Source organism: Alosa sapidissima, chromosome 1 (genome assembly GCF_018492685.1).
Source record: "Alosa sapidissima isolate fAloSap1 chromosome 1, fAloSap1.pri, whole genome shotgun sequence".
In the NCBI taxonomy this organism is placed as follows: Eukaryota; Metazoa; Chordata; class Actinopteri; order Clupeiformes; family Clupeidae; genus Alosa; species Alosa sapidissima.
In genome coordinates, this window is record NC_055957.1 from 26,233,558 (window position 1) to 26,260,885 (window position 27,328).

The following is a 27,328-nucleotide window of genomic DNA, read 5'->3' on the forward strand; positions in this document are numbered from 1 at the left end:
TCCAAAGAACATTCATGAATTATTTGAAAATGTACTACAGAACAGTAACTAGTTTGATCTTTTTACTCAAAAACTGTAACAGGGAGAGTGAGACAAGTCCAATGTTTTTGTTTTTCCTCTTCTTACATACAGAGGGGTAAATGCAAGTAGAGCCCTCCTTCCTCTGGGAGGTTACAGTGGCCAGGAATAAAGAATACAACAGTACAACAAGCACACGAAACAGAACAGAAACCCATGGCCCATGAGAAGTCCTAACGGAGTTCACAGAAGGTCCTTCTCCATTTTGAAACAAAATGTCATCCTTATTCAAACCTGAAACAAAATCCAATCTTTTCTTCCTTGTTGGTCCATGTTATGTACAGTAGACTTAATCATTCTCTAAAGGACCCTAGCAACAGTCATTTCTCCAGGTCTTACAGTGCCCATTGTTTCCAAGGCCACAGAATGAAGCGCTGTACTCAAAGCAGAGAGAGCTCAGTGAGCATGTGGCTTATGATTAGGAAGTGTCTCAAAGTGGCTTCTCTTTGCTCCTGGATTGGCCATGTGTATATACTCTGGTCTCTCTTGGAATGTAACAGACTTCTTACATCACTTCAACAGTTTCCTTGATGACTCTTCGGCAACAAATCCTCCCACTTGCTTAAGACAAGTTCTTCAGGTGGGGAACAGATCAGAAGGTAGCATATTAAGGCCTCGTTTCCCAAGAGCATCAAAGAACCAAGTCATCTTTCAATAACTCAGGGTGACCGTAGCAAAAGGAGATCTGCAAATGACACTCCATAACAACTGAAGGGGAGTCCTGTGATGCTCTTGGGAAACAGGTCAGGTTGAGAACAGAACATCTAGTCCCTGAAATTCACACAACAGCTTCACCATGGTGCTTTGACATGTCATCAAAGAGCTTCTTAATCCATGTGTGCTACAGAAACCCACAGGTGGCATTTAAAAGATGCAAGACCTGTGCATTAAAACATGGATAAGGTCTACCTCAGGGACTTTCCATGGAAATGGCTTGGAATGCTGCCACTATCAATGCTTTGTATACATACACATACATGTGTACATATACAGTACATGTACTGTGAACTGATGTTCCATTTCAGACACCATTGAGATTTGGGTTTAAGATCGATGTATTTAGAGGTGGACCACAACACCTTCACCACTGTGGGGGGAATATTTGGCAAGTGACATGCCTTCAACACATCAGAATATAGGTCTTACGCTCCCAGTTATCCCCAAAATGCTAATGGAATGTTAAAAATGTTTGGCTTGCTTTGAAAAACAAAAAACATGTTCCTCTACCTCAGCGTCAGTGATGCTCTGTCCACACAGCACTGAGCGAACAGTGAAGAGGCATTTCTCTGACATTTGCCAAAAAACAATTCCAGAGAATACAGCTCTTCTATTCACTCTCCAGTGAGATATAAGGGCAGAGAAGGGACAGTCCATGGAAAGTCAGCCTATGGATGCCACCTGTGGGTTTCCTCACATGTAAAAACCATGCTGTGAGAGGACTTGCTTGCGTGTGTGTGTGTTGGAGGGGGGGTGGGGGGGTTAGAAACCTTCACCAAATTTTAAAAACATCCCCTTCCTTAGGCAACGTTCAAGGCATATTTCCTTCACATAAATAACAATGAAATGTACATTCAACCTATTTTCAGAAAAAAAAAAAGAAAAGAAAAAAAGGGTGGCATACATATATCTGGGACTGCCACAGTAACAATAGCAATTATTGTCTTCATCTTTGACTTCATCCAAAATTTTTAAATAAATTCACATAAAACAATAGATCCACAGACACTGGCATACGACCAGACTGATTGCCTTAAAAGAGAGATCATTGTCCAGCCTGAGGAGTCTCTGCCCCAGGTCAATTACATTATTTGATTACTGATTAATAACAATAGTTGCCCATGTAGCATGTGATATTTACAACATCTGAGCAGTCTTTAGAAAGGTTCACCCTCCTCTGAAAAAAAATACTCAAGGCAGCAACAGATGAGCAAAAAAACAGGAATGGAAAAAAGTGGCATGTTCGTGTGTGTGTGTGTGAGCAAATCCAGGTGTGTCTGTGACAATATGATGCGTCTGCGCAAGTGTGTTTACAGTATGTTTATGATTCTTGGTCTTTGAGAAATCAGTATTTACAAATGTGTCTATTGGCTTCCTGGGTCTCAGAAATTCTTTGCGAGCACTCATGTACCCTCTTGCTACTTGGTTGGCATGGCTGTCACTAATGTGTCACCTGATTGTGCGTGTGTGTGTGTGTATGTGTTTACATCTAAATGTCACCTTGAATGTAAAATCGCAGTCTCTGCGACTGTGGAAGTTTCTCTCTCTCAATATAATGGTAATGTCACTTGGGATGTGTGTGTGTGTGTTACTGGGCAGTGTGTGTGGGTGTGGAGGTGGACAGGCCGCTCTGTGATGACTGATTGAATAGCTGAGAGAGGTTTGGCCTCCACAGGGCCGGGGTCTTTAGGGCGGAGCCTCTGAGGCCCCGCGGAGGAAGATGTCAGGTGTCATCGTCCGTGTCCTCGATGAGGACCTTAGTGTCGCGCATCTTAGACCTGAGAGTGAGAGAGAGAGTGAGAGAGAGAGAGAGAGAGAGAGAGAGAGAGAGAGAGAGAGAGAGAGAGAGAGAGAGAGAGAGAGAGAGAGAGAACCAGTTAGTGAGAACACCGGGAGAGACAGAAAGGCAGTAATAGACAATAAGACTATAATGGTGGTCTTAGACCAGAGCCAAGCTGGTGAACATGTCTTTACTGATAAAAGGACATGTCAAATACATGAAGCACCTCTGCTTTGTAAGGAAAAACAATCGGCCGAGGGAGAGATAAAGTGGTGTGCAAAACAATGTGTGTGTGCGTGTGTGTGTGTGTGTGTGTGTGTGTGTGTGTTTTCACATACTGGGAGGCTAGACGCGGCCGTCTCAGGGACATGCTGTAGCTCCTTTTCCAGTTCTTCTTGCCGAGGCGGTTGCGGACGCCGTCCTCCTGGTCCATCATCTGCTCCAGCAGTGTCTGGTCATCTGCATTGAGTGGCGCCACCGAGATGTCCCGCACTGCGCGGAACTCACCACAATTGTTCAGGTGCTCGTTCTCCAGACGGAAAAAGTTCCACACAAACCGTCTGTGGACAGACAGACGGAAAGACAGTGAGTGACCGGGGGATAAAGAGTGTGGCATTAGTGTAAAGAGAGAAAGCATTAACACAAGCATGTTTTTGTGTGCGCAAGGCCAGATGTGTATGTGTGGCAATAACTAGGTGATACTCTAGGCCTATTTTGCTTCTTCTGGCAGAGTCATTCAAATATTTGGAAAACATTGGAGAAAACATCATACTGTCCATAGAAACATATAGAAATGTAGAGAGTAAACTTGAGTCTATTGTCCATTAGAAATGGACTGATATTTCTCAGGAATGCTACCACAGCAACTACCCATAACCTTAGCACTGGATTTTAACAATGAGAAGTGTGCTTTTATCTCAAAAAAGTGACTGTAGATGGGTAAGCTTTGGTAAGAGAGAGACTATGCGGGTGTATGAATGTGAAGACGTGGGGATGCACCACGGTCTGAATGAGTGAGGTGAGCAAACGTACAGTATGTGCTTCTGGGTTTGTATAAGTGTGCGTGTGTTTACTCCCCCACCTGAAGACCTCTAGTGGAGCCAGGATGGTGCTGATGATGTCGGAGATGTGAGGTATACTGGTGCTGGAGCTGACGGAGATGGGGATGGTCCAGGCAAAGCGCAGGAGCACGTCCTCGATTATGGCACAGTAGTAGTACACCTGTTCAACACAAGCACAGCAACACACTGACACAGGCCATTCCACCACAGCATACACACAAACACCTGACCCTGATCTCTCCGCACCTGACCCCGATCTCTCCACGCATTCAAGACTGTAAGGCATAATGGAATCATCGTGGCTTCAATTCTAACAGGTGTGGAATGTGTGCATGGCCATTCATATTGATACTGATGGGTAACATGGAGTCTACACATGTACAATAACAGAAATCCAGTATAGATTATAATTATTATATTATGTCAACAAGTTAAAAGAATGAGACAATAGTTTTCTGGTGTGCTTGCTGCCTTGCAGGCAATTGCAATGCAGCAGCAGAAACAATGCTCTAAAAAGCTCAAAAAGACCTATTGATAACACCACTGAGGGAAGGTGTTTGTCTTTGTCCAAAACGTTACAAGTTGATAGAAAATGAACTTATAAGTTCAACTGACCTCCATGGGCTTATGGGCATTTCAGCAGTAAAGCCCTGCAAAGAACACAACATCTCTGGGCTAAGACACCTGCAGCATGAACATACTATTTTTTCATATTGAGTACTTTTCACTCTCTGTGGGCTGGATGTCCTCCCAGACCGACGTGATGAGCAGCAGCATAAATATGGGTTACTGTAACACTGCAGGGTGGAGCACCGGCGCTCTCCCTCTCCGGGCCAGGCGCACAAACGAGCCGTGCGGGACCCCGCAAATGTGGGTTACTGTAACACGGCACTCAGGGTGGAGCACCAACTCACTCAGCTTTTGTGGGTGAGACATAAAAAGGGTGTCAGGAACAGCTCAAATGTGGGTTAAAGTGCTTCTTGATTCCATGTTGAAGTATTTTCTCACAGTGTGAGCTCAAGAGGATCACATGAAGAAAAATGCCCTGAATACTGTTTTAGTTTAAAGCCATATCAGCAACTAAGGCTATTTAATGGCCAGAAAATATGGGAAACCAATATTAAACTATTTAGAAGCTTAGCAACAATGATATTTCAGAGAAGATTTTTAAAATCTATGCTAGCAAGAAATTCTTAAACTTTCAAGGGTGGGACCTTACTAAAAACATCAACCACAGAATTTTGACTACAAAATCTTTTGATTTTCAGAACAGGGTAAAAGAATAAAATATCTTTCACTGACAGGGGCATTTTACAAAATTGGCATGATAGAGGTTCTCAATAGAAAGCCATGAGTAAGTCTTGAATGTCCTATACGGCATCTATAATAATAATAAGCTTTATTTGTATTTTCATACACAGAATGCAGCTCAAAGTGCTTTACATTTGGAGCATGTAACACAATAAGTCAGTCAGTCATTATCACTTTCACTTTTCTTCATTGCTGTGGCCGTTTATGATCCAATCAGCAACATATTAGAAATATAGAAAATAACATGTAACACTTATTAGAGAAGAGTCAGTCATTCCCCTTTGTTGCTGTGGCCGTTTATAATCCAATCAGCAACATAAGTATAAACACATCTAGTACAAACTATTTGATCGTGTCTGGATTGAAAAGTCTCTTCTTTACAGTAGGATGGATTTCGTATAGCTTGTTGTTAGTGCATTCGTCCCATTAAGATTGCCACTTATCTGTGATGTAAGAATTCATAATAGGTATAAGGTCTGAGGCAGGGATTTGACATTCTGTGACTTCATTGAGTGCTTGCTGAGCAGCACTGTCCGCTTTCTCATTTTCCCTGAGACCAATATGGCCTGGGACCCAGCAAAAAACTACATTGAAGTTCTGGTTCTTAAGGAGTTCTAATTTATCAAGGATGTTGACAATAATTGGATGGTCTGCTTTTAAAAACTCTAATGCCTGGAGACATGCTCTAGAGTCTGTAAAGATTAAAGACTTTTGTTGTTTGGTATATATTAAGTGCCAAATACAAGGCAGGGGCCTCAATAGAACATATTCCTGGGATTCGTAGTCCACACTGACTCTGTCCAACTACCATTGCTGATGACACACAGTTATCCACTCTGGAACCATCAGTATAGATGGGAATGTGGGAAGGTAAGTGGCATTGCACATCCACATACTGCTGCTGGTACTCATTTGGGTGGGTTCTTGATTACTTCCTGACTTAAATCCTTAACAATTTGAGGTCGTCTCAAATTCCACGGGGGAATAGAGCAAAAATGAGTCTGCGTTACACTGTCCCAAGTTGATGTTCAGATCCTCAAGGTAGGGTCTTATTCAGATTCCAAAAAGACTGATATACTTTGGTCTAGCCTCATACAACTGCAAATGCTGCGGCTGAAAAACTGTTGAGTAGGCGGGATTATCTTTGCATGCTTTGAGTTTGACTGCATATTGAAGAGACAGCTTCAAGCACCAATTTTGGAGTGAGGGTTCACTTGCCTCCACATAAAGACTCTATACTGGGGAAGTCCTAAATGCCCCCAAAACCAGCCTTAAACCTTGGTGATGAATAGTATTCAACATCTGAATCAGTGGTCCCCAAACCACGGCCCGCCACGTCATTTTGGGTGGCCCCCCAAAACATGGTTGTTTTGGCGCTGTTTCGCGTTTGCCATCAAAAACGGTGAGTGAAAGTTAGAATGGTGGTCATTTCATTTCATAAAATTCTCATAGTTTGAGAACTTTAAAATGTTCAGAGTTCACACATTTTTAATAAAATATACTTTTGGGACTCCCTGCTAATACTTTTGGGAATGCAAAAGTCTTTTTATTAGTATTATTTAATTTGAGTTACATTTTACACTGATATGGCATGATGGCAATATAAACACAGCTAACAATGGTATTAAATTGCAATAGCCTATAGATTAAATGTAATGGAATATTCAACTAAGGTAGACTGCTGTTGTTCACAGCACTAAGCTATTTATGGTTACTGATATACTCCGAGTCTCTGGCCCTCTCTTAGAGCCAGGCATAGTAAGCTGGCCCTCGGAAGAAAAAGTTTGGGGACCACTGATCTGAATGATTTTCTTGCTGATTCATAAACAATAGTCCAAGTGGGATCTCACAACCACTCTGTATAGGCACAGAGGCACAATGTGTCCAGCTCCCCACTTTGTTTTTGCCAGTACTTTTATAATGCCCAAAGCTCCAGGGAATTTAACCTCTTTTCCTACTATGATGACTTCACCATCCATGTAAAGTGAATGGTCATGATGCAAAGATCGTAGCAGGCAAAAATGTGTACCGAGAGTTTTTGTTTTGGAAAACCTAAAACCATTTTCGAGAGGTCATCAACATAAAGGTTGCAAAAGCACTTATAATGCTATTGATTTTGATTCTGAAAAGAGTAACAGAGAGAATGCTTCCCTGAGGGACTCTTTGTTCTTTTAGGTGTGACTTGGAAAAAGTAGTTCCTATTTGGACTTATTTGGAAAATGTCTGATGGACAAAAAATTTGAAATGGGAAAATGCAAATGTCCTCTAAATCCCATGCAGTGCAGATCCTTTAAAATTCCATACCTCCAGGTGCTATCATACTAGGGCTGCCCAATGTGGGGAACCTTTTTCTGATAGATATTGCGATTTGCGGTATGATTTTTGAATGTTAATGAATTGATTCAGTTCAATATTACAAATGTTTCTTTAATTTATGCTACCCCTGATTGGTGAGCACGCCCAGTGCACAAGAAGCACAGCACCACGGCCGACTGTGAAGCTCACCAATCACAATTTCTGTGCTCCTCGCGCACTACGCACACCCAACAACCAGAAGTGGCATAGTCAAGGAGGATGAAATTAATATAAAATTCAGAAATGTGACAAAATTAAGTGTGGATGATTATTTGTCGCTTTTGCGATTAGGTAATTGCATCATATTGTGATTGCGATAATTGTGCAGCCCTATATCACAGGCCTTATCAAGATCAAAAAAGACAGCTATCACATTTTTTGATAAAACCATCACCTATGTAGGACTCTAATCTGATAAGGTGGTCCATTGTGCTCCTTCCTTGTCTGAAACCAGATTCAGATTCAACCACCTTCAGATTCAAGCATCCAAACAAGTCGGTTATTCACCACTCTCTCCATGGTTTTACAAAGGCAGCTTGTCAAGGCAATTGGGCGATAATTGTTGGTATCAGTATGGTCTTTTCCGGGTTTTGGAATGTGTATAAGTAAAGCTTTTTGCCAAGATTAGGGTATGTTTTCGGTTTCCCAGATTATATTAAAAATTAGAACATAAAAGTTCCTCTAATGTAAAAGGGTGATTGTATGGCTCAGTATTGTCTGACCAGAAATTCAATTGTCTTTGCTCTTCCTTTATGTATTAGGGTTAAAAATGAGGGCGGCAATTTTCCATAAATTAATTCCTTTCAAAGGTCTCCGCAAGCTGGTTTGCTATTTCTTGCTTTGTAGTTAAAAAATCATCTTGACATTTATGGGGTTGAACTTGCCTTTCATCTTTTTGATCAGGCTCCTTTGGAGACGGAATATTGTAAAATGTTAGAAATGGTAACGGCCATTTCATAGTCTACGCAAGCTATGTGCAATATGCGAATATGTAAATGAGAGTGCGTTACAAACATTTGGATGACACATCTTGCTACATAAATATGTGGCAAACTCTCCTTATCTAGCTTAATGTGTTAAAGTGTCTGTGCGGCTTGCATAGACTATAAAAGGGCCCTTACCTGGCAGAAATATTTCTCACCCTTCTTTTGAGAGCCAACAACCTGTAACAAGCTTTAACAACTGCCTCACGAAAAAGACTGTACCTCAAAGTACTTCATTACAACACAATCCATTACATCTAGTTTGCAGCCGGGACATCATCTTACTTTCTGTGGGTAGACAATCTCCTCCCTCAGGAAGGTGTTTTCTCCGGCGTTGCGGTCGAACAGCCCCCAGTCCATCTTCAGGTCCCAGATGAGCGTGTAGCAGGAGCTGGCCACCAGACAGCTGATCATCATGTAGAAGAACACCGTGTTCTCAGGATCGCCTAGGAAGAATGCAGTCATCGTTGGTCAGTCTGTGGGGCTCTGCCCCTTCACTGCCCAGTCAGACGTGCTCTAACTCCGAGCTCCACCTGAACTCCAGCTAGTGACTTTTACCAAAATAAAACTCAACATCAAATGAGAGAAAACAACAAAGACTGGCCACATCCTGGCTATTCTGAAGGCAGTGCCTTCGTACAGTATGTGGAGATCCAAATGTTCTCAACAAGGCAAATGTAGTTTTTCAGAGGCACATGGGATCATCTGAATAGTCTCAAGCAGAAATGCCAGTCCTGGGTGACTTTGAATGGCTCTTATGTGGCTTGAACATATGCTCCGTGTAAAACTTGATGTCTTACCTTTGTGTGTGTGGTAGAGGGCGGTGAAGGTGACGGCGAAGAAGGTGGTGGAGTATTTGCCGGCGTTGACCAGGTGAGGGAAGGCACGCTTGGTGTCACGGTAACGCCTCAGGCACTGCACAAAGCGGAACCAGGCGGGCAAGCACTGGATCACAGCACGCACGCCGTACGAGTAAGTGTGGCACTCGCTCTGACCTACGTTCTGTCCTGTGAGGGACAACCAGGATGACCAATCAGCATACAGAACAGAAATGCAGTTAATGTGTGTTTAAAGTTTTATAGGAATGTTATCAATGAAAGTTAATTGTACAAGGCCTACAGTATATTGCTATAGTACTGAATAGAATCAATTGAAATATAATGGTGTAACCCATTATTGGCATTTAATAGGAGATTAGGAGAACCACACTGGAATCTATAAAATCACTCTAGAAAATGACCTCACTTAAATTAAAGAAGAATTAGGAGAATCACATGCATTGGTCAGGTTTTTGTTGCCCTACATCTGGAAGCGTTTTTTCTCACTTTAATGTCTTCGGTTCCGATGCCCTATACCTGATGGGTCCATGTTATATGGCTTGGTCCAGTCGAAGTCCATGCTGTAGTAGCAGATCATATACTCCAGGTCCATCAGCACCATCCCCAGAGAGTTCAACTGGTCAGCCAGCCAGAAGTCTGCAAACTCCACCCTGTGGAATGGACCCGTGACGACCCGGAACTAGGAAGAGTTTAACAAAAGAGAAGAGTGGGTGAGAAGCACAAGGAAGCTAACAAGCCCAAATGAGCCTAAAATTAACCCAATGCACGTGGAAGAACTGTTCTGTAGACAGAAACATTTAGATGTTGCTTTTACCAAAATATCATGCTGACTGCATGGTGAGGTGCTTGCTTTTATACACCTGTGGCAACTGGTAATGAGTCTGAATGACACACAAGAATTGTCCCAATACTTTTGGCCATATAATGGTCTGTGCAGACTACACGATTTCAGCCCGATTTTGCCTAAATGTAGTCGTGGCCAACAAATTTCCAGTGTTGGGCCCTAATATGAAAAGTCTGGAACAACGCCGAAGGAGGAAGCGTCTTGTAATGTGACATATTCAACGACCCGTCGCCTGCGACGTTCCACGACTCCACGACCAAAAGTCTAGCATGTCAGAATTTTGGGGGAATCTCCTACTACTCCCGTGTTGACACTGACATTATGACGACACGCGACAAGAAGGCTACGATAGATGATCAACATGATCTTGTAATGTGGCCAGTCTTACGACCAAGACGCGGCAAGAATTTGTGGTTCTCTGATCGCCAAATCTGACATGGCCAATCATAAAAGACCATCATGGAAGACAAAACACTCGTGTAATCTGCACAGACCATAATGTATAGTATAGTTTTTGCTTCAAAATGATGCTATTGAATTTCATTTTTGCTCACTAATTTGATATCATTACTTTCAATTTTAACTATTCTAATGTTTTGTAAGTTGCTTTGAACAAAAGGGTGTATTATATTCCTTAACAGTAACAGCATGCATTGGCATGCATAGCCAGGTCAGGTCCCTCACCAGCAGCTTGAGGAGCCAGAAGCGGGACTTGTAGTAGCAGGTCTTGAAGGGGTTGATGAGGAAGATGAAGAAGAAGCCGTAGAGCATGAGCGGGCTGGCCGACATGGGTACGTGCAGGGAGGCGGAGAAGAGGCACGACAGGATGCTCACGCACCACAGCACACCCAGGAAGCCCGCAATCTGCGCACAGGAGGAGGGAAGGGGAATTAGAGCCTTCCAGATGTTTGTGTCTGTGGTTCATGTTGTCTGTAGGTGGTGTGGATACTGGGCATACATGCAACATTCATGGTGAGACCAACATTTTCTGCACAGTCCAGCAGGGGGCAGTAAACCCCTGGCCCCTGTGCTGGCCTCATATTCTCCTGCATGTCTGCTCAGAGTTTAACAGTACACTATGCTGTGGAACACAAGTTTGTGCTTCCACTAAATCACAAAAACACACAATAAAAAAAGGAGATTACACCCCAGTTTGTAATAATAATAAAATAGTCTGTGCCCCTACCTGTACCCTGTACACTTAATCCCCCCCCTCTTGCTCAGGCTTGCCCCACTCTGAGAACAACCAACTACCAAAGTTTTGAGCAGTTAATGAGATCAATTGTATTACCTAAATATCAAAATGAAAAAGAGATTTTTCAGCATTCCATAACTTTAGTAAATGGTCTTGTTAGCAGGGATGAGAGGTATTTATGATACATGTATTTAAAATATTATATATATTCAAATACAAAATAGTATTTTGGAATTTGTATTTTATTGGGTTGAAGAAAATGGCTACATATTTTGTATCAAAATACTTTATAGGTGCGTATTTTTGTAGTTAAAAACACTGGCAAATATTTTTGGTAACATCAATACTTTTAGTGATGTGATGACATTGCAAAACTACAAAACAAAGAATGTAGCCCTTGATTGGTGCTGACTTGGTAATATGCCCAGGCTTGTTGTGATCAGAATGTTGAGATTACGGAAGATGATTCAGTGCAAGATAGGTAACATGTAGGTTGTTCACACACACCACTTGGGCGTTGGTTTGGTCAATATGGCCTGCACAGTGAAACCCCTTCAGACGATCCAGAACGTGGCGGCGCGCCTGGTATACAACCAACCCAAAAGGGCACAGGTTACCCCGCTGCTCATCCAGCTACACTGGCAACCTGTGACCGCCTGCATCAAATTCAAGTACCTAACGCTTGCCTACAAGATAGTCTCCGGTTCTGCTCCCACCGCTGCGCTCCTCAGACGAACGACATCTAGCTTTGCCACCGGTATGCTCAGGCTAATCCAAACTTTTTTCATCTGTTGTTCCTTGTTGGTGGAACATGCTACCAGTTCCTACTAAAACAGGGACATCCCTCTCCATCTTCACAAAACTACTGAAGACCCAGCTCTTCAGAGAACATCTCTTCTCGTAAGCACTACTTACTGCCTTGCTGATTCTAGCACTTACCACCTGACTAGAACTGACACTTGACTGTTTAAAAACAGCACTCACTGATGCACTTATTCTTATTGTTCTCTACCTTTTTATAATTACACTGTATACTAGAATTGTTGACAGAATTGCTTTAAAAAGCTGAAACTGTTTACCTGAAACTGTGTTCTGTCAAACACACATTCCGTACATGGACTGTCTGTAAGTATGTCTACATCAACAATTGATAATAAATGATGTCTTACTGTAGGTCCACACAAAGAAGAGTTTGAGTGAGCTAGACGTGCTGGCTCTCCTCAGGGTTGTGTACTTTCCCCTCTGCTGTACATCCTCTACACAAATGACTGTAGAAGTCAGCATATAAATAGGCATATCCTGAAATTTGCTGATGACACAGTCATTGTTAGTTTACTGCATAAACATGAATCCCAGCATGGGCCAGTGGTTGATGAGTTTGTCAGTTGGTGTGACAAGTCTTTTCTTCAGTTAAACATCTCAAAGACAAAAGATATGGTCATTGATTTTAGAAGAAACAAATCATGTTCTCCGTCACTGACTTATATAAATGGAAGCTGCATTGAGATGGTTGACCAGTATAAATATCTCGGTACAATGTTAGACAACAGGCTCAAATTTGATGTAAATACCGAGGCTATTTGCAAGAAGGGACAACAACGGTTATACTTCCTTAGGAAGCTTAATTCGTTTAATGTGGATAAGGTTATGCTGTCTTTATTTTACAAATCTTTTATAGAATCTGTTTTAACTTTTTCTTTTATTGCTTGGTACGGAGGCATCAGTCTTAGGGACAAAAACAATCTTAGCCACATTGTGAAGGTGGCTGGGAAGTTGATTGGCTGTCCACAGTTGTCCTTGCCGACCATTTATGAGAAGCAGGTCATCCAGAAGGCAAGTTCTATACTGGACTGTAAAAATCATCCCCTTCACTGTTCATTTGAAGCTCTTCCCTCAGGCCGGAGACTAAGAGTCCCATTTTATAAGTCCAATAGGACAAAAAACTCTTTTATTCCTAGTGCAATACGCCTGCTAAATTTGCACAATTTTGCTTTATTGCACAGAAACGATTCTGATGAGCATCTGTCAGGAACGTAGACTGATAAGACAGTTTCTTTCTTTCTTAACCTTCTTAACTTATTAACCTGTGTCTTTTACCCCATCTTGTGTCTTTGTGTATCTTGTGCTATTTATGTGTACCTGACTGCGAGACAAGTTTCCCCTTTGGGACAATAAAGTTAACTGAACTGAACTGAACAGTCTGAGAGCTGTGTGAATGGGGATTCTCTTATACACCATGTTGACATTACGAGCAGAAACTGCTAAAAGAGGCTATGTGTAGAATTCTGTAGGATTTGAATAGCCTTGAATGCACCATTACGTTTGCGATGGTGCTCCTCCACTGAGTTGGACTGCATTGCATTAAGGTGCAAAGTGGTATTACAGAGTACGGTCCGAACAGATATCTGAGCACAGAACATAAGCATTTTTGACATTATGTCAAAAGTGTTATTTACTCACATTCTGTTGCTATCTGTAGGTTCATTTGTTAACTAATGTTTTGAACTGAGAAAAGTAAGCTCTACCCATGCATTTTCAGCTCAAGGCTTAGCTCTTAAGTGGTGACCTTTCCCCATGAAGATCAGACCAGCGATTGCCTCAGACTGATACAAACAAAGTCTATCTCAGGGGCTGCTTGTCTGAACGGCTCACCTCGAAGAGATGCTGGTGGGAGAGGTTGTTGCGGGGGTTGAGCTCGAATATGAGCACGTGGTTGACTCCTGCCTGCCTCCAGCCATAGGTGTTGATCCCCAGCAGGAAGAGGAACTCGATGAGCAGGAAGCCGCCACGGTAGATGCGCACCAGCGGCCACACGCGCTCGCCAGGAGGATCTTCGGTCAGGATCTTCGCCACGCCTGGAGGAGAAACAGATGGTGTCAGCAAAGATGATGTGACAAGGACAAAAATAGGTTATCGTGGATTCTTTTATGGAGACAAAAAAGGAAACAGCTGAGAACAATTTTTCTTCTCACAAAAAGGGTCCTAGATGGAACTCCAGAGACATGTGTCATTGCCTTGTGTGCGATTGCATTCCAGAGACAATTATACACTGTAAAGGAGTTGGAAGTACTCCTGGTTCATTCTGATTGCAGAGTATAGAAAGGCTCAAATAACTGCACTGTCTATCACAATCCCAACTTACTGGATCTGTAAGGACACAGAAATAAGTAAAAGCTTCATAATGTTCTGCATTCAACTGAAACTAGTGCAGTGCCCGTTCAAACATGCCATTCCTGTAGAAAACCTGTAGCACAATTACATGCCCACAGGTACGCCTGCTTAAAAATAGGATGATAGGGAAAACCATCATTCCAGCTAAGCATTCAATAATGAATACTGAATATTATATTATACATACATATATATATATATATATATATATATATATATATATATATATTTATTATACACACACACACACCTGTACCCTCAGGTTCTCCCTGCACCTACAGGGTACAGCTCACCTGTGATGATGACTGTGACAAGGAGAACGATGAAGACTCCACAGTATAGGCCGACTCTAAAGGTGGTCCACGCAGGTGCAGGCTGTGGAGGCAAACACACCACAGATCACGTCTCTGAGAACAGGTGGGGGGGTATGCACAGGCCAACAAGTAGAGACCAAGGACAAGGGCCACAGTCAAATGCAGTGTCTCAGATGCCTGCTGAGATCTTTCCAGAGAGATATGTGATGTTGTTTAATTTTGCACCAGGCACAGCGTGGTTATCTCTAGATCACAAAACACTGGAAGTGTCATTCCGCATTACTGGTGTGGTGCAAATTAATATATATTTATAATTAACTAATAAAAAATGAATTACGGTAAACAGGAATGAATGGGAAAAAGATTTGCATCTAATTGGGTGAATGAGGGAGTTTCAACACAAACCCAATTCTGATCACATTCTTCATCAAGATCAAAGGGGTAAAAGCTAAGTTTCTCACTGTACAACATCTGATTTTGTGTGTTTTGTGTGTAAATGATGTGGTGCTGTGGCCTGGATGTTGGGGGTCAGAAGGGGGTGTGGAGGAGCTGAGGCTGACCTGAGCTGCACCCAGAGGGGGCACCCTCAGCCGCTTCATGGCCCTCTGACGGTCGCCACACTCCAGCTCTGTGGTGACCAGGGCCTGAGAGAGAAAGAGAGAAAGACATAGAGCCCAGAAAGAAAAAAACAGATATAAAAGTATAGACAGAAGGATAGCAAGAGGGACAGAAAGACAGACAGCATTTTAGTTACCAGTGCAATAGAGAAAGATCTCACTGCTGGCAAAACAATGCCTCTGCTGTGTTGATGGTACGTGATCATTTGGCTCATAAATGTCCATTAAGACAAAAAATGTAGTACATACTATTGTGGCTCTTAAAAGCTAAAACAAGTGATTTGATAATAATCCGTCCCTGTCCCGCCTATCCAAACAGGAGGGTTACCTCAGTCTCAGAGATGAGCTGAGTGATCTTCTTGCAGGTGTAGAAGGGCGCCACTTCCACATGTGCCACCCGCCAGTCCGCACCCCGTGTCGTCTCAAAGATCTTGTCATGTTTCTTCAGAATCTTCCGGAAGCCTGTGAAGTTCAGATTCTGCAGAGGCAAAAACATGACTTTTTGCTATTCAACTCGACTTGGCAGACTGGGAGGTTTGATAAATGTTGACATAAAATAGTTCGTTTTGTTTTGCATGTCTTGTTTTGGCCTCTATCTGCACTCCACTGCTCCCCATCTGCTCGCTGGCCCTATGTGAGGATCCCAGTGGGAGGGTGCCTCAGGGCAGGACTGAGGACACATGATGTGCCTTGCGGAAGAGAGCACAGTGTCCCTCTGCGTAGGTTGACTAGCCAATCAGTCTTCAGCTGTGCACAGTTTTAGCGCATCACAATGACTACCAATGTCACTGTGACCATGCTAACCACAAGCACGGTCTCAGTGTGTAAGTGATTGATTGACTGACTGGTGTGTGTGTGTGTGTGTGTGTGTGTGTGTGTGTGTGTGTGTGTGTGTGTGTGTAGGCCTTCGTTGGCCAGGTGAGACGGGGCGAGGCAGACCTGGTAGTTCTGCAGCAGGATCAGGCTGAGGTAGAACTCGCTGAAGGCCAGCTTCAGGTCTTTGATGTTGCGGTGAGTGCAGCGCTCCTGCTGGGTGAGGTGGAAGACTGCGCGGCGTCGGCGCAGGCCTGGCCCACCACTGCTCTCCCGTTGCGCGTCCAGCGACGACTGCAACTCGTTCTGCAGTGTGGCGAAACGCCGCTGCGCCTCGGCCAGCTTTTCTGTGGAGAGGGCATAGGCAGGAGAGGAGAGGGAGTGTGTGTGTGTGAGAGAGAGTGAGTTAAGCAGAAGAGAGGAGGGATGGAGGGAGAGGGGTGGTAGAGTGAGATTAGGGAAACAGCAATAGAAGCAGAGGGAGAGAAAGGGGTAAACGAGGAGGAGATAGAGAAAAAGAGTGAGTGAGAGGACAGAGGAAAGAGAATGAATGTCAGGAATTCAGGGAAAAGGAGGAGAGAGACAGCAGCAAGGATCAGAAAAAAACAGAAACAGCAGTAGAACAGGCAGATGTATTAAAAAGAAGCAGGGCAAAAATGAGGAGAGGAGAGACAGGAAAAAAGAATGGAGGTCGGGATGCAATATGGTGGGAAAGAGGGGAATGGGGAGAGAGAGAGAGAGAGAGAGAGAGAGAGAGAGAGAGAGAGAGAGAGAGAGATCATCAGAAGAGCAATGGTAGTCTTGGGCCGGGGCCCAGCCCTGCCTTTGGCTTGAGCTTCATCTCCAGTGATTAAATGTTTTCATGCAAGCCTTCCCTTTTTTTAACCAGGCACATTTTTTAACAGCAGAGCATTTTGTCCTCGTTAGCCAAGATGAGCAGCAACGTCCAAGTTTCAGGCCGAGCCAGAAAGAATGCAGATGCTCCACTGTGACACGCACAGTACGCTCATAAATGATAAGCTGTTTTCCGCACAATTCTCCTGTGGCCAACACACACTTTTTGCTCTGCTTATTTCACAGTACGCTGGAATGATAAACACCCCGAGATAAAAGGCATAGCCGCGTGCGTGCAGCGACAGATGATCATTACGAGGCCATCTTCCCCGTCACAGAGTGGAAATCAAAAGCCCTTAAACAGAGAGACAGCCATACATAGCCAATAATCTGGTGCTGGTTGGTGGCAGGGACATATGAATAAAAATCAAAAGAACCCTAACCACTGCACACTGCATTTGCTAACTTGTTTCACCATAAAGTCAGTAAATGCATTTTTGATGCATGAGTGGATACAGGTGCCAGGTCCAACTGTCACTTGGCTGTAGTTCTCATGAGAACAGTTTGTGTGCTTACCTGAGTAGAACGTGTTGATTTTGGCCAGCTCCTTTTCGCATGTTTGGAAGAACTTCTCTTCAAACTTGGCATAGTATCTCTTGACTGTGTCCTCATCAGTGACTGTGGAGAGAAAAAGACAGTGTATGTGCATTTGTGTGTTGACGAGAGAGAGAGAGAGAAACAAACAGAAAACTCAAAATCTTATGTTATGTGGAGTCATTGCATGGTTTATTGTGATAAAATGAATTTCAGCTCCACACATTAGTGCATGGTGCAGGCACTTATGCGGCTCTGTGGATACCGCTGACGTTTCGGCTCACTGGCCCAGTGCACTGTGTGTGTGCCTGCTAGGAGTGTGTCAGCACTCTGGCCACAGAGCAACACCCAATCTCACAGTAATTACTCCACTGCTCAGACCAGTTGTATGTGAGCGTACATGTACACGTACACACACACACACACACACAAAAGCAAAAATGAGAAGAGAAATTGCCTTTGTAAACAGAAAAAAAGTGACGAAAAAGCACCTCAATTTATCAGGTTACACCAACATCAATTAGTTAATTGATCACAGACAAGGTTTGCTGAAATACAAAAGATAGCCTGCAACTTGTTTACATAACAAATTACGTGTACGTCACATCGTGTGCCACAGAGGGCGAGGCAGAGAGTTGGAGAGGGGATAGTGTGCACTGATGCATGCTTCAGACAGTGGGGGGCGTTGTTAGGGGCCTGTTAATAGGCTTATGGCTGAAGATGTCCCAACAGGCAGACAGTGAGTCATTGTCTGAGAGAGTGTGAGTAATAGCCATGCACTGGTCTGGAGAGACAGAGAGAGAGAGAGAGAGACAGAGAGTGGGACCTTCCAGTCTACTTGGGACACAAACACTAGAGCCATTCTGGACTATGATACCATCACTGTGTGCACCCCCCCCCCCCCCCCATTCTTAATGGAGTGCTGTCTCACAACCATTACTTCTGGAGGCTGTGGGTCTCTATTCCTGATGCTACTTATCATGCTCAGTACAATTAGTATTCTATTCAAAGGAAGAACCTTTATTGCTGGTTATCCATACAAAAGACATGTTCTCCACCAATTTAGAGGAGACACTTAGAGTATAATCTTGGTTAGCACATCTTCACCAAACTAGAACAGGGACGGCCCTTTTGGCGCACCAAAGGGATTCTACCACAGACTGCAAAGGTCTTTGAAGGTGCTTCTGAGACAGCTATACTGCTCAAGGTTTGCTGGTTAATTACTCATAACCATAACCTAAACAAATGTTAAAGGTGGGGTTTTAAATGCCAACTAGGTGCCTACTGAAGACACTGGGGGAGCTGAGATGTTTCAGATCATCTGAAGTTCCAAACTTCCTGCCTCTGTGAAGGGTGTCTCCTTGTTTAAATGTAACAGGACAGACAAACCCAAACACACTTGAGTGCTGATGGAACAACTGGCATGACTGCAAAGTGCTCCGACTGCCAGCTGACACCAGAGGTTAGACATTTCTTCACGCAAGAATGCTTTGTCATCCTATCCACTCGGAGGCATTTGCGGAGTGGGGCTGCCGCTGGAGAGCAGGAGGTGGAAATTGAAGTAGTGTGGAATTTTAATCTGCGGAACACCGAAAGAACACCACTGGTTAAGCCACTCGTTCATTCAGGCCCGCGCGGAATGATGCACTCCCCATGAAGGATGGGGACTGCAGAGGGCTGCCCGTGGAGAGGGTGTCCTTCCATCAGGGCTTTGAGAGCTGATTGAGAGCTTAAATTCCCACTTCCCACATACCACTTTAATTCCAACATTAAAGGGAGCAGCAAAATGGTGCAAAGCTTTGATCATTAACACCACTAACCAGTGTTCTGATCAAGATTTTCAGTGGGTTTATTTATTCCCCCTTTGAAAAGCCCAAATGTTTATTTCACAAACAAGAGATGCAACAAATGATTGATAGGAACCTGTCAACTCTAACAATGTTAGATGCTATCAATATCAGTGAACAGGGGCAAATGTGTAGCACATGCTTTGATGTCTGATGAAGGTGCTGTGATTGTTGAGGCTCACACAAGGGGTGCTAGCAGATCTTAGTGGAAGAGCACCAAGGCCACTGTGTTTGGACTAGGTGTCTGTTAGACAGAGAGAGACACAACAAGAAAACATAGACCATTTTAGACAGACACTCGGGTATAGACTTGGCGTGCTTGTTTTAGTAGTTGATGCTCTTTATAGTAAACAGCAGATGCTGCCTGTCTAGATTACACATTAGACAAGAGGGGTCACTGCATTATCGATGAAACATGGTTGGGGCTGAGCGGGCGGCTAAGTGGCCGGCTCTCATGGCCCACTTCCTGTAGGTCTGCATCCTGGCACTGGTTTAGGTAACATCCCTGTTTGGGTCGGGCCTGAACTAGGTCAGTGTGCCTGATAGTTGTTTGCTGCATCCCTGAGGACAACACACAAGTGGTCGGACAGTAGCATCCGAGATAAGAGATTCCTGCACTGCGCAATATTCCCTAACACAATATACTGTACCACACACTGCACTATATCAGCAATATTATGCAGAGAGAGTGGTGTGGCAATTGTGCGAATTTCCATTCATATATAATTTCACAGCTACAGGGCACCACAATAATTGAACAGCTCAGAACTGTGCTAGAGCAGCCATGATGGAACTGCTCCTTGATTCCATCTCTGTGCCAGGTTCGAGAGACAGATTCCGAATGAAGTCTCCTTTTGGATCTTACAGGTTTTCTGAAGGTTGCACCCATTTGATGGCAGCCATTTCTTTTACTTATTTGATAAACAGCCACTATGTTAACAGAACATAAGCAATCCGGAAATCTTGGAAATCTTGTTTTGGACGTCCAGAGTGCTTTGGTTTGGTGAGGATGGGAGGAGGAAGAGCAAGAGGAGGAGGAGGAGTGGCAGAGAGATGCCCTTTGATGAGAGGATAGTGATGGTCATGTTCAGACAATTTATGGAGACAGCCTCTTCAAAGCACTATCATCACCAGCCTAAAAGACACCCTTATTTCAGCAAAAACTGTCCGGTAATGACTACTTGTCGGGCCCAAACCACCTTCCAAACAATAGCAATTTTCAAATTCGCACTTTAATCATCACTGCCTGACACACTGAATGAACGTGAGGTCCGCAAATTATAGCCATTTACGGCGTACAACACTGAAGGTTTTTTTACTCTGTTTGAAAGAAAAGGAAATAAAAAAAAATGTGTGAGGTCAGATGATTTCTGGGAAACTGACATCATCAAAAACAAAAGTGTGCATGAGAGAGAGGGAAAAAAAGGGAGGACGTAAGAGAGGTCTGTAATTTCTTATGTGAGAGAGCGAAAGAGAAAAGCAATGTGTGTATTGCATGTGTGAGCATGTATAATGAAGTTATTTACATTATAGTAGCCATTACTGTACATACCAAATAAGACACTATTTCAGATTCATATGTAACAGGACAAAAACAAGCCTATGTGCTGATATCAGATAAATGGTAGGTCTGTCAACACCTACAGTGTTCTCTGTGTTTGCCTGCATCATCAGATTGCATGCTCTAAACTGTTTATAATGGAAACGTGTGTTTTGTGCAGATTATACTGCTAGACGCAGCAATTTAGGGACAGAAATGAAGGCGACTGTCAAAACAACCTGCCATGCGTCTGGCAAGACGTGCACTTTGTCTCATAATCGCTGGGTAGGTCATACCCGAGGAATGTTTTTAGTAAGAACATATTAGAAATGTTACAAGTTGCTTCTAAGTGGGAGTTTTTGTGTTGCTGCTGACCACACAAAAACAGGGACCAGATTCAGTTTGTCTTTTCAGCGATGCACTGATGGACATAGATCTTCTCTAGTGTTCTCTAGAGGGTCTCTAAGGGCAGCCGTGGCCTACTGGTTAGCGCTTCGGACTTGTAACCGGAGGGTTGCTGGTTCGAACCCCGACCAGTAGGCACAGCTGAAGTGCCCTTGAGCAAGGCACCTAACCCCTCACTGCTCCCCGAGCTCCGCTGTTGTTGCAGGCAGCTCACTGCGCCGGGATTAGTGTGTGCTTCACCTCACTGTGTGTTCACTGTGTGCTGAGTGTGTTTCACTAATTCACGGATTGGGATAAATGCAGAGACCAAATTTCCCTCACGGGATCAAAAGAGTATATATAATTATACTTAATGTGTCTGATATTTAATGTATTGTGTACACTCTGGGTGAGAAGCAGTGTGTGTGTATCTATTCCTTATTTGGGCTGATTTTAGGACATGCTTTATCAGGTCTGGAATCTTTGACTTGCCTGTTAAAAAATACAGTTTTTTTTTTTCATTGAGCCATCTGCTGAATGACAATGCCAGTGTCTGCCTACTTGACAGGAACAGCCATAAAAAGCAGCCAAACCCCATTGCAGGTTTGTCACCAGCTGTGAATCAGAGAGTGTGTGTGAGCCAGAAACACACCGACTGGATCTCATCTGGCCGGGAGCTGGAGAGGAAGGAGGGGCGCCGGTTTTGCACTAGTTGGCCTCCTCCTCTAAGTTTGCAATGACGAACAGAGACAGAACGTGAGGGAGTATCAAGAAAGAAATTTACCTTCAATCGATGGAGCCTGGTCCTGGGCCGAGTACAGCATCTCTTTAAATGCCTGTAGGAAAAACAGAGACACATTTTTAACAGGTGTCATTGGGTCAAACAAATGGCCAGCTTTTTTAATTACACCTCATATGATTGGACACCGTCCACCACTGACAGACAAATGAGAAACCCTGCCAAGTGGAGACCCAGAGAGGAAGGGAGGGGACAGCAGGGCTGCCTGAGACAGACCACACGGAGCTGAAAAGAGGAAGGGAGCCCTAGGAGTGATGTGCACGACACCACACAGGAAACACTGCATCATATCAGAGTGTTAGGAAACTGCCACGACAACGACACGACTGACACACTCCGTATACACAGTGATGAAGGATGGGTTTTCCAAGAAGTCCATAAATACAATTAGAGTCATATTTGCCCAGGACAAATACATGCATTAAAATAAACAAGCCCACTGGGACATTAAACCACAAGAGACAAAGGTAGAAACCAGTCCCGTTGCCAGAAACAACAACAACAATAAAAAGGAAATGTAGACTGGAGAACAGACGGAGTCAGCAATGAATGCAAATGTGTAGGCCAGTTACACAACATCTTCTGCTTTTCTTCCTCTCTGATGTGTTTCAGGAGCTGACGTGGTTTGCTGGGGGTCGAGGGTCATACGAGACCGTTAGTTTGTCCATGCTGCTGACAAATGCAGATTGTGCAGAGCACTACTCCACATCAATATACCCAATCAATGACTTTGTAGCTTTGGTAGTCCTCATTAACTGTGACATGGGTTGATATTGACGGCTCTACCACAACAGTCAATCTCTTTCAATTCCCCATAATGTTGAAATCACACAACTGAGTGTTATTTGAATGGGTCAGCTTATAGGCCATCCCTACTATAGGAGCTCAATGCACACATACACACACACGCAAGCGCACACACACACACATCCTAAAACGGAATGCTCGCCTTGCACACCGTTTTGTTCCTTAAAGTCAGATGAATAGTGGAGATAACCTGGCAAGAAACCCTGCATAGCTCCCCTCTGTTGGAGCCCGGTGGCGTTGTGGTGTCCCCTTACAGCTGGTCTGGGCCATACTGCCGCTCAGCTGCTGGGCCAGAGGCTGGTGTGGAGCGGAGAGACGACCTTTTGTGACACTGACCTCGACGTGACCTCCAGGGGTGCGTTGCCGTATAACGTACTGGAGGTCCACTTGTGCATGTACTTGAGTGCAAACAGCCGCCAGTGAGGAGAATTAGGCTTTGTTTGTGCTGTTGTTTGTGCTGGCGTGAGTACTGTGTGTTCTGTGTTGCTTGCTTGCATGCTGTCAAAGTGAGCATACCATTTTTATTTTATTTTTTCCCTGAGAGGACAAGCAACCTTGTCTGAGTGTATAGATGTGTAGGGGCAGGCCTAGCCATATGTGCTATGAGTAAAGGGGCTTGTGTAGGCCCTGATGGCCCACAGGGAGGCCTTGTGACACGGAGACAAAGCATACGGGCTCCACAACCACTCTGAGCTGAGCACACACAGCTCGGCATTTCAGGTTCCCAGGAACCAGATAACCCCTCACCATAAACCTGACTAATACATGTGCTTGTCTATGTGCATGTGTACTACTGGACACTGAGTTCATCTGAGGTCCATGGTCTTGATGTACACATTTGTATGAGTGGCGATTTTAGCATTTCAGTTCATATGCGACTGCAAGCTAACTCTCTCTCTCTCCAGACTTCTTCCTCTCCTCCTCGTGTCCCCCTCCCATCTTCCATCTTTCTACGTTCCCCTGCGCGGGCTCTCACGCTGGCCTCTTTCACACACGCGTGTTATCTCTGCCTGCAGGAGTCTGTTTGGCAGTTCCCTGTGAGAAACTTCATCAACATGGCAGAGGAGATTTGAGCCAGACTGCCTGTCCGTCAGCGGCGGCTTCGGCACCTCCGCTATGGAGCCTGCAGTGTGCTGCTATTCTTCACAGCATGACCCAGGCCCCTTTAACCAACCCTGAGCTCTGTTCTAAGGGAAACTCTCACTTGGGAATACTTGTAAACATGTAAAACTCTGCTGGGGCTGTCTAAAGCAAGCATAGAAAAAAAACATGTACTAGCCCTAGGGATAAAACATGCAAGTCAGTGCTGGCCAAAAAGTTAGCTAATAGTTGACATTGGAACTACAGTAGACTTGTTGGTCTGAATACAATGCATGCAGCGTGCTATGAGTAATGTCTTGTTTCTATTGTTTGTTTCTCTCTATCTCTCTGTCTTTTTTCTCCCTCTCTCCCTCTGTGTGTCTGCATTTGTGATCCCAAGCATATTCATGTGATATCCCACACACTTGATCACTGGCACCAGATATTTGCAGAACTCCCCTCTCCCATGAAATGAGCTGGCTTCAGCTTTCTTACAGCATGAATTACAAACCAGAGGTCAGTGCTGCCTACTCAGGTCCTCTCTGTCCTTCAGTCAGCTACCACACACACACACACACAGCTTATGTGTAGTCATACACTTCACAAAGCACATACCCAGGATCTGTGCTTGAGTAGAGCAGAGAGACAGACAAGTTTGATTTGATATGATAGTCCAAAAGACATGGTAGTAATGGTACAGTAGCTAATTAACAAGACTCTGTCAAGACACAAATAATGTCATTAGGTTTAGGCCATTAAACCAGAGGGAGCTAGAGCAGACAAACGCGCTGCTGGCTCCTTTCAAACCCATCCTCAGACAACCTTGTATGCAATCATGCAACATGATTCAATTATGTTTAATGTGTTATTCTTTGAAGGCATGAGCATTATGTTATAGCAAAGGAAACCCCAGACCTGAGTAATTTCTGCTGAATCAATGGGATCTAGCTGGGCATGAAAACAAGCATGTCTAAACTCATGGCTCATAAAAGCAAACTACTTCATGCTTAGTGTCACACCTAGAAAACGACTTTGTCCACGAGTTGCTAAGTAGGTATATACCAAACAAAATTACCTTTTATCCGTCAGAGTAAGTACACTGCAATAACAACTAACAGGGTCTTCATCTCTATTGTGGATGGTAGGCTATTAATCCACTGGATGTCATTATCCTCCATTCTGATAACAACATGACAACATTTGGAATGGTTTATCGCTCTATTTAATAAAGAATGAAGCAACCCACAAATTAATGCAGGGGTAACATACATTAAGAAAAATTACCAACCATTCGCAAAGACCTTGACAGTCAGCGCTGATAAAACCACATGGATATAAAATGGATTGTTACCAGTAAAATGTTGCACATAGGGCAATAACTTTTCTGACAGATTGATATGTTTGCTAACTTACATTATTAGCTATTTTAGCGTTAGTTGATTCGCTAAAGGTAAGTCAGTGGCTGACAAATTCTGACAAGAGACCACCACTACACCTCGATAACTCACCAATGCGCAAGACTGCGCAGTGTTTTCGCCACAATGCGGGCGATGTAGAACAATAATGCTAAGTATGAAATATACGCAGAAATGATAAAACAAAAATGGTTATCTTTGTTATGCAGGTAATGTTATCTGTAACGTTACCAGTGCAACGTTAACGTTAAGTTCGACGTTGCTTGAAATATTTTCACGTTAGCGTTATAAGTTGTGACGTTAACGATAACCTTCAACAAGAAACAAACTGCAGTAAACAAATGTAACGGTGCGATGTCCGTGACGATTACGTTCCTGGTTTTCTGTTGCTGCATTACAATAACTTGCAATACAAGATGCTAGTTGGCAAATCCTAACCATCGTATGAACATTAATCATACACATTTTACATGGCCTGTCAGTACAGCAAACCTAGCTAAGACAGCTAGCCAGCTAGCGATAACAAACTAACTAGCTAACAACGTTAACGTTATTCTTTAGGAAATCTACTGGAGTCAACTGCACAAATGAAATGTCGGTGTGCACTACATTTTCATTGTAATTTACTATGTCATCCTAATCTACCAAGTGCAAACGCACGTTAAATTAATCCAAATGCAATGAGCGTTGAGGAACCAACAAGGAAACATTAACACAAAGCTAACGTTCAGGTTCTAACGTTACCCATCGTTTGCTAGGTTATCGTTAGCTATTTCTTACCTCATATTGAATGTATTGTTTCCTCCATTCCGGAGTGATGTGTGCAGAGAGATGCTCTGTGAATTTCATCCTTCAAACATTTATCTGTTCATTTAACGTTAACAGTTTAGTGGAAGCTTCTTTGTTTCACGGGAGTGGAATTGTTCGTTAACGTTAAAAGGGACAGGAATGAGCAGTAGCAGCTACTGGCTGTGAATCAGCGCAGTCGTCTACTACGGTATTGTACAGAGATTAAGGTTGTTTTCCGAGTATCCCCACTCCTGGTCCCACATATTACACGATGAAATTGTAACAGTCACAGGCATAAGACTGTCAACACATAATCTCCTCCCCCATCAGTCTAGGCGACGACCGCTCCAGTGCCACTGATTTTCGGGAACACTGTACAAAATCTTCATGCGAATAACTAAATAGCAGAGACTCATGGCCGCCATAATGTCAGTGAGGTACGTCATATTGTCGTCAACTGGCCCATGGCAAGGGGGTGGTTGATGTTTATTTGGTTCACTAAAACGCTTGACATTCACTGACTGAGTCAAAGCAACTGTCTTTCACAGTTTGACTTGATTGACCCAGTAGGAATTTATTAATGCATGTCAACCTAAGGATATTTCCATACAGGGATGTTAAAACGGTTGTTAATCAATAACGAGTGACTGGAAGGCGTGAAGAAGATATATCTATTAAAAAACTTAGGTGAATTTGTACATAGGCTACACTACAAAAATATTGAGACATTTATCACTGAATTCATGTGTTTCATTCAAACCCATTGCCACAAAATCTGAAACACTGATGGAGTCTAGCCTGGTTTCACCATGAAAATGAGCTGAATGTTTTTTGACAGAGTGATATTTGTGACAGAATGTCGGCAGAGCTCAATTAATTCAAGTGTGGTGTCATTGGGTAGGCCTACACAAAGCAAGTTCCATAAAGACTTGGATGGGTGATATTGATGTGGAAGAATTTGACTGGCCTGCACAGAGCCCTGACCCCAACGCCATCATACGCTATACCTTAGGACAGGGGTTCCCAAACTTTTCCATGACAAGGCCCCCCAAATACCACAAGGTTCTGGCCAAGGACCCCCTTGATGTGTTATTAAACCCATCAACAATATAGTCAGGGGGCCTATGTGGTTTCTGTGGGATTGAAATGTTAATTTTTGGA

General features: G+C 43.6%; 1 protein-coding gene across 1 annotated transcript; it reads right to left on the reverse strand.

The window, feature by feature from the left end:
* Positions 1-49: 49 nt before the first annotated feature.
* xpr1b (xenotropic and polytropic retrovirus receptor 1b) lies at positions 50-26,609 on the reverse strand. The gene is made up of 15 exons (XM_042111621.1): positions 26,159-26,609; positions 22,062-22,113; positions 17,489-17,590; positions 16,205-16,425; positions 15,594-15,743; positions 15,209-15,292; positions 14,628-14,709; positions 13,816-14,018; positions 10,653-10,832; positions 9,641-9,803; positions 9,086-9,292; positions 8,571-8,731; positions 3,657-3,796; positions 2,914-3,135; positions 50-2,573 (listed from the first exon to the last, which is right to left on the reverse strand). The coding sequence occupies exons 1-15, from the start codon at positions 26,225-26,227 to the stop codon at positions 2,519-2,521; spliced, it is 2,091 nt and encodes a 696-aa protein (XP_041967555.1). The 5' UTR covers positions 26,228-26,609; the 3' UTR covers positions 50-2,518.
* Between the last annotated feature and the right edge of the window lie 719 nt (positions 26,610-27,328).

Bases quoted from the DNA above. Each gene is read 5' to 3' on its own strand.
- xpr1b (XM_042111621.1), bottom strand. From the start codon at position 26,227: ATGAAATTCACAGAGCATCTCTCTGCACACATCACTCCGGAATGGAGG. The intron at 17,591-22,061 runs GTAAATTTCTTT...TTCTCTCCACAG, and splicing joins CCAGGCTCCATCGATTGAAG to TCACTGATGAGGACACAGTC. The intron at 3,136-3,656 runs GTGGGGGAGTAA...GTCTGTCCACAG, and splicing joins GCTCCACTAGAGGTCTTCAG to ACGGTTTGTGTGGAACTTTT.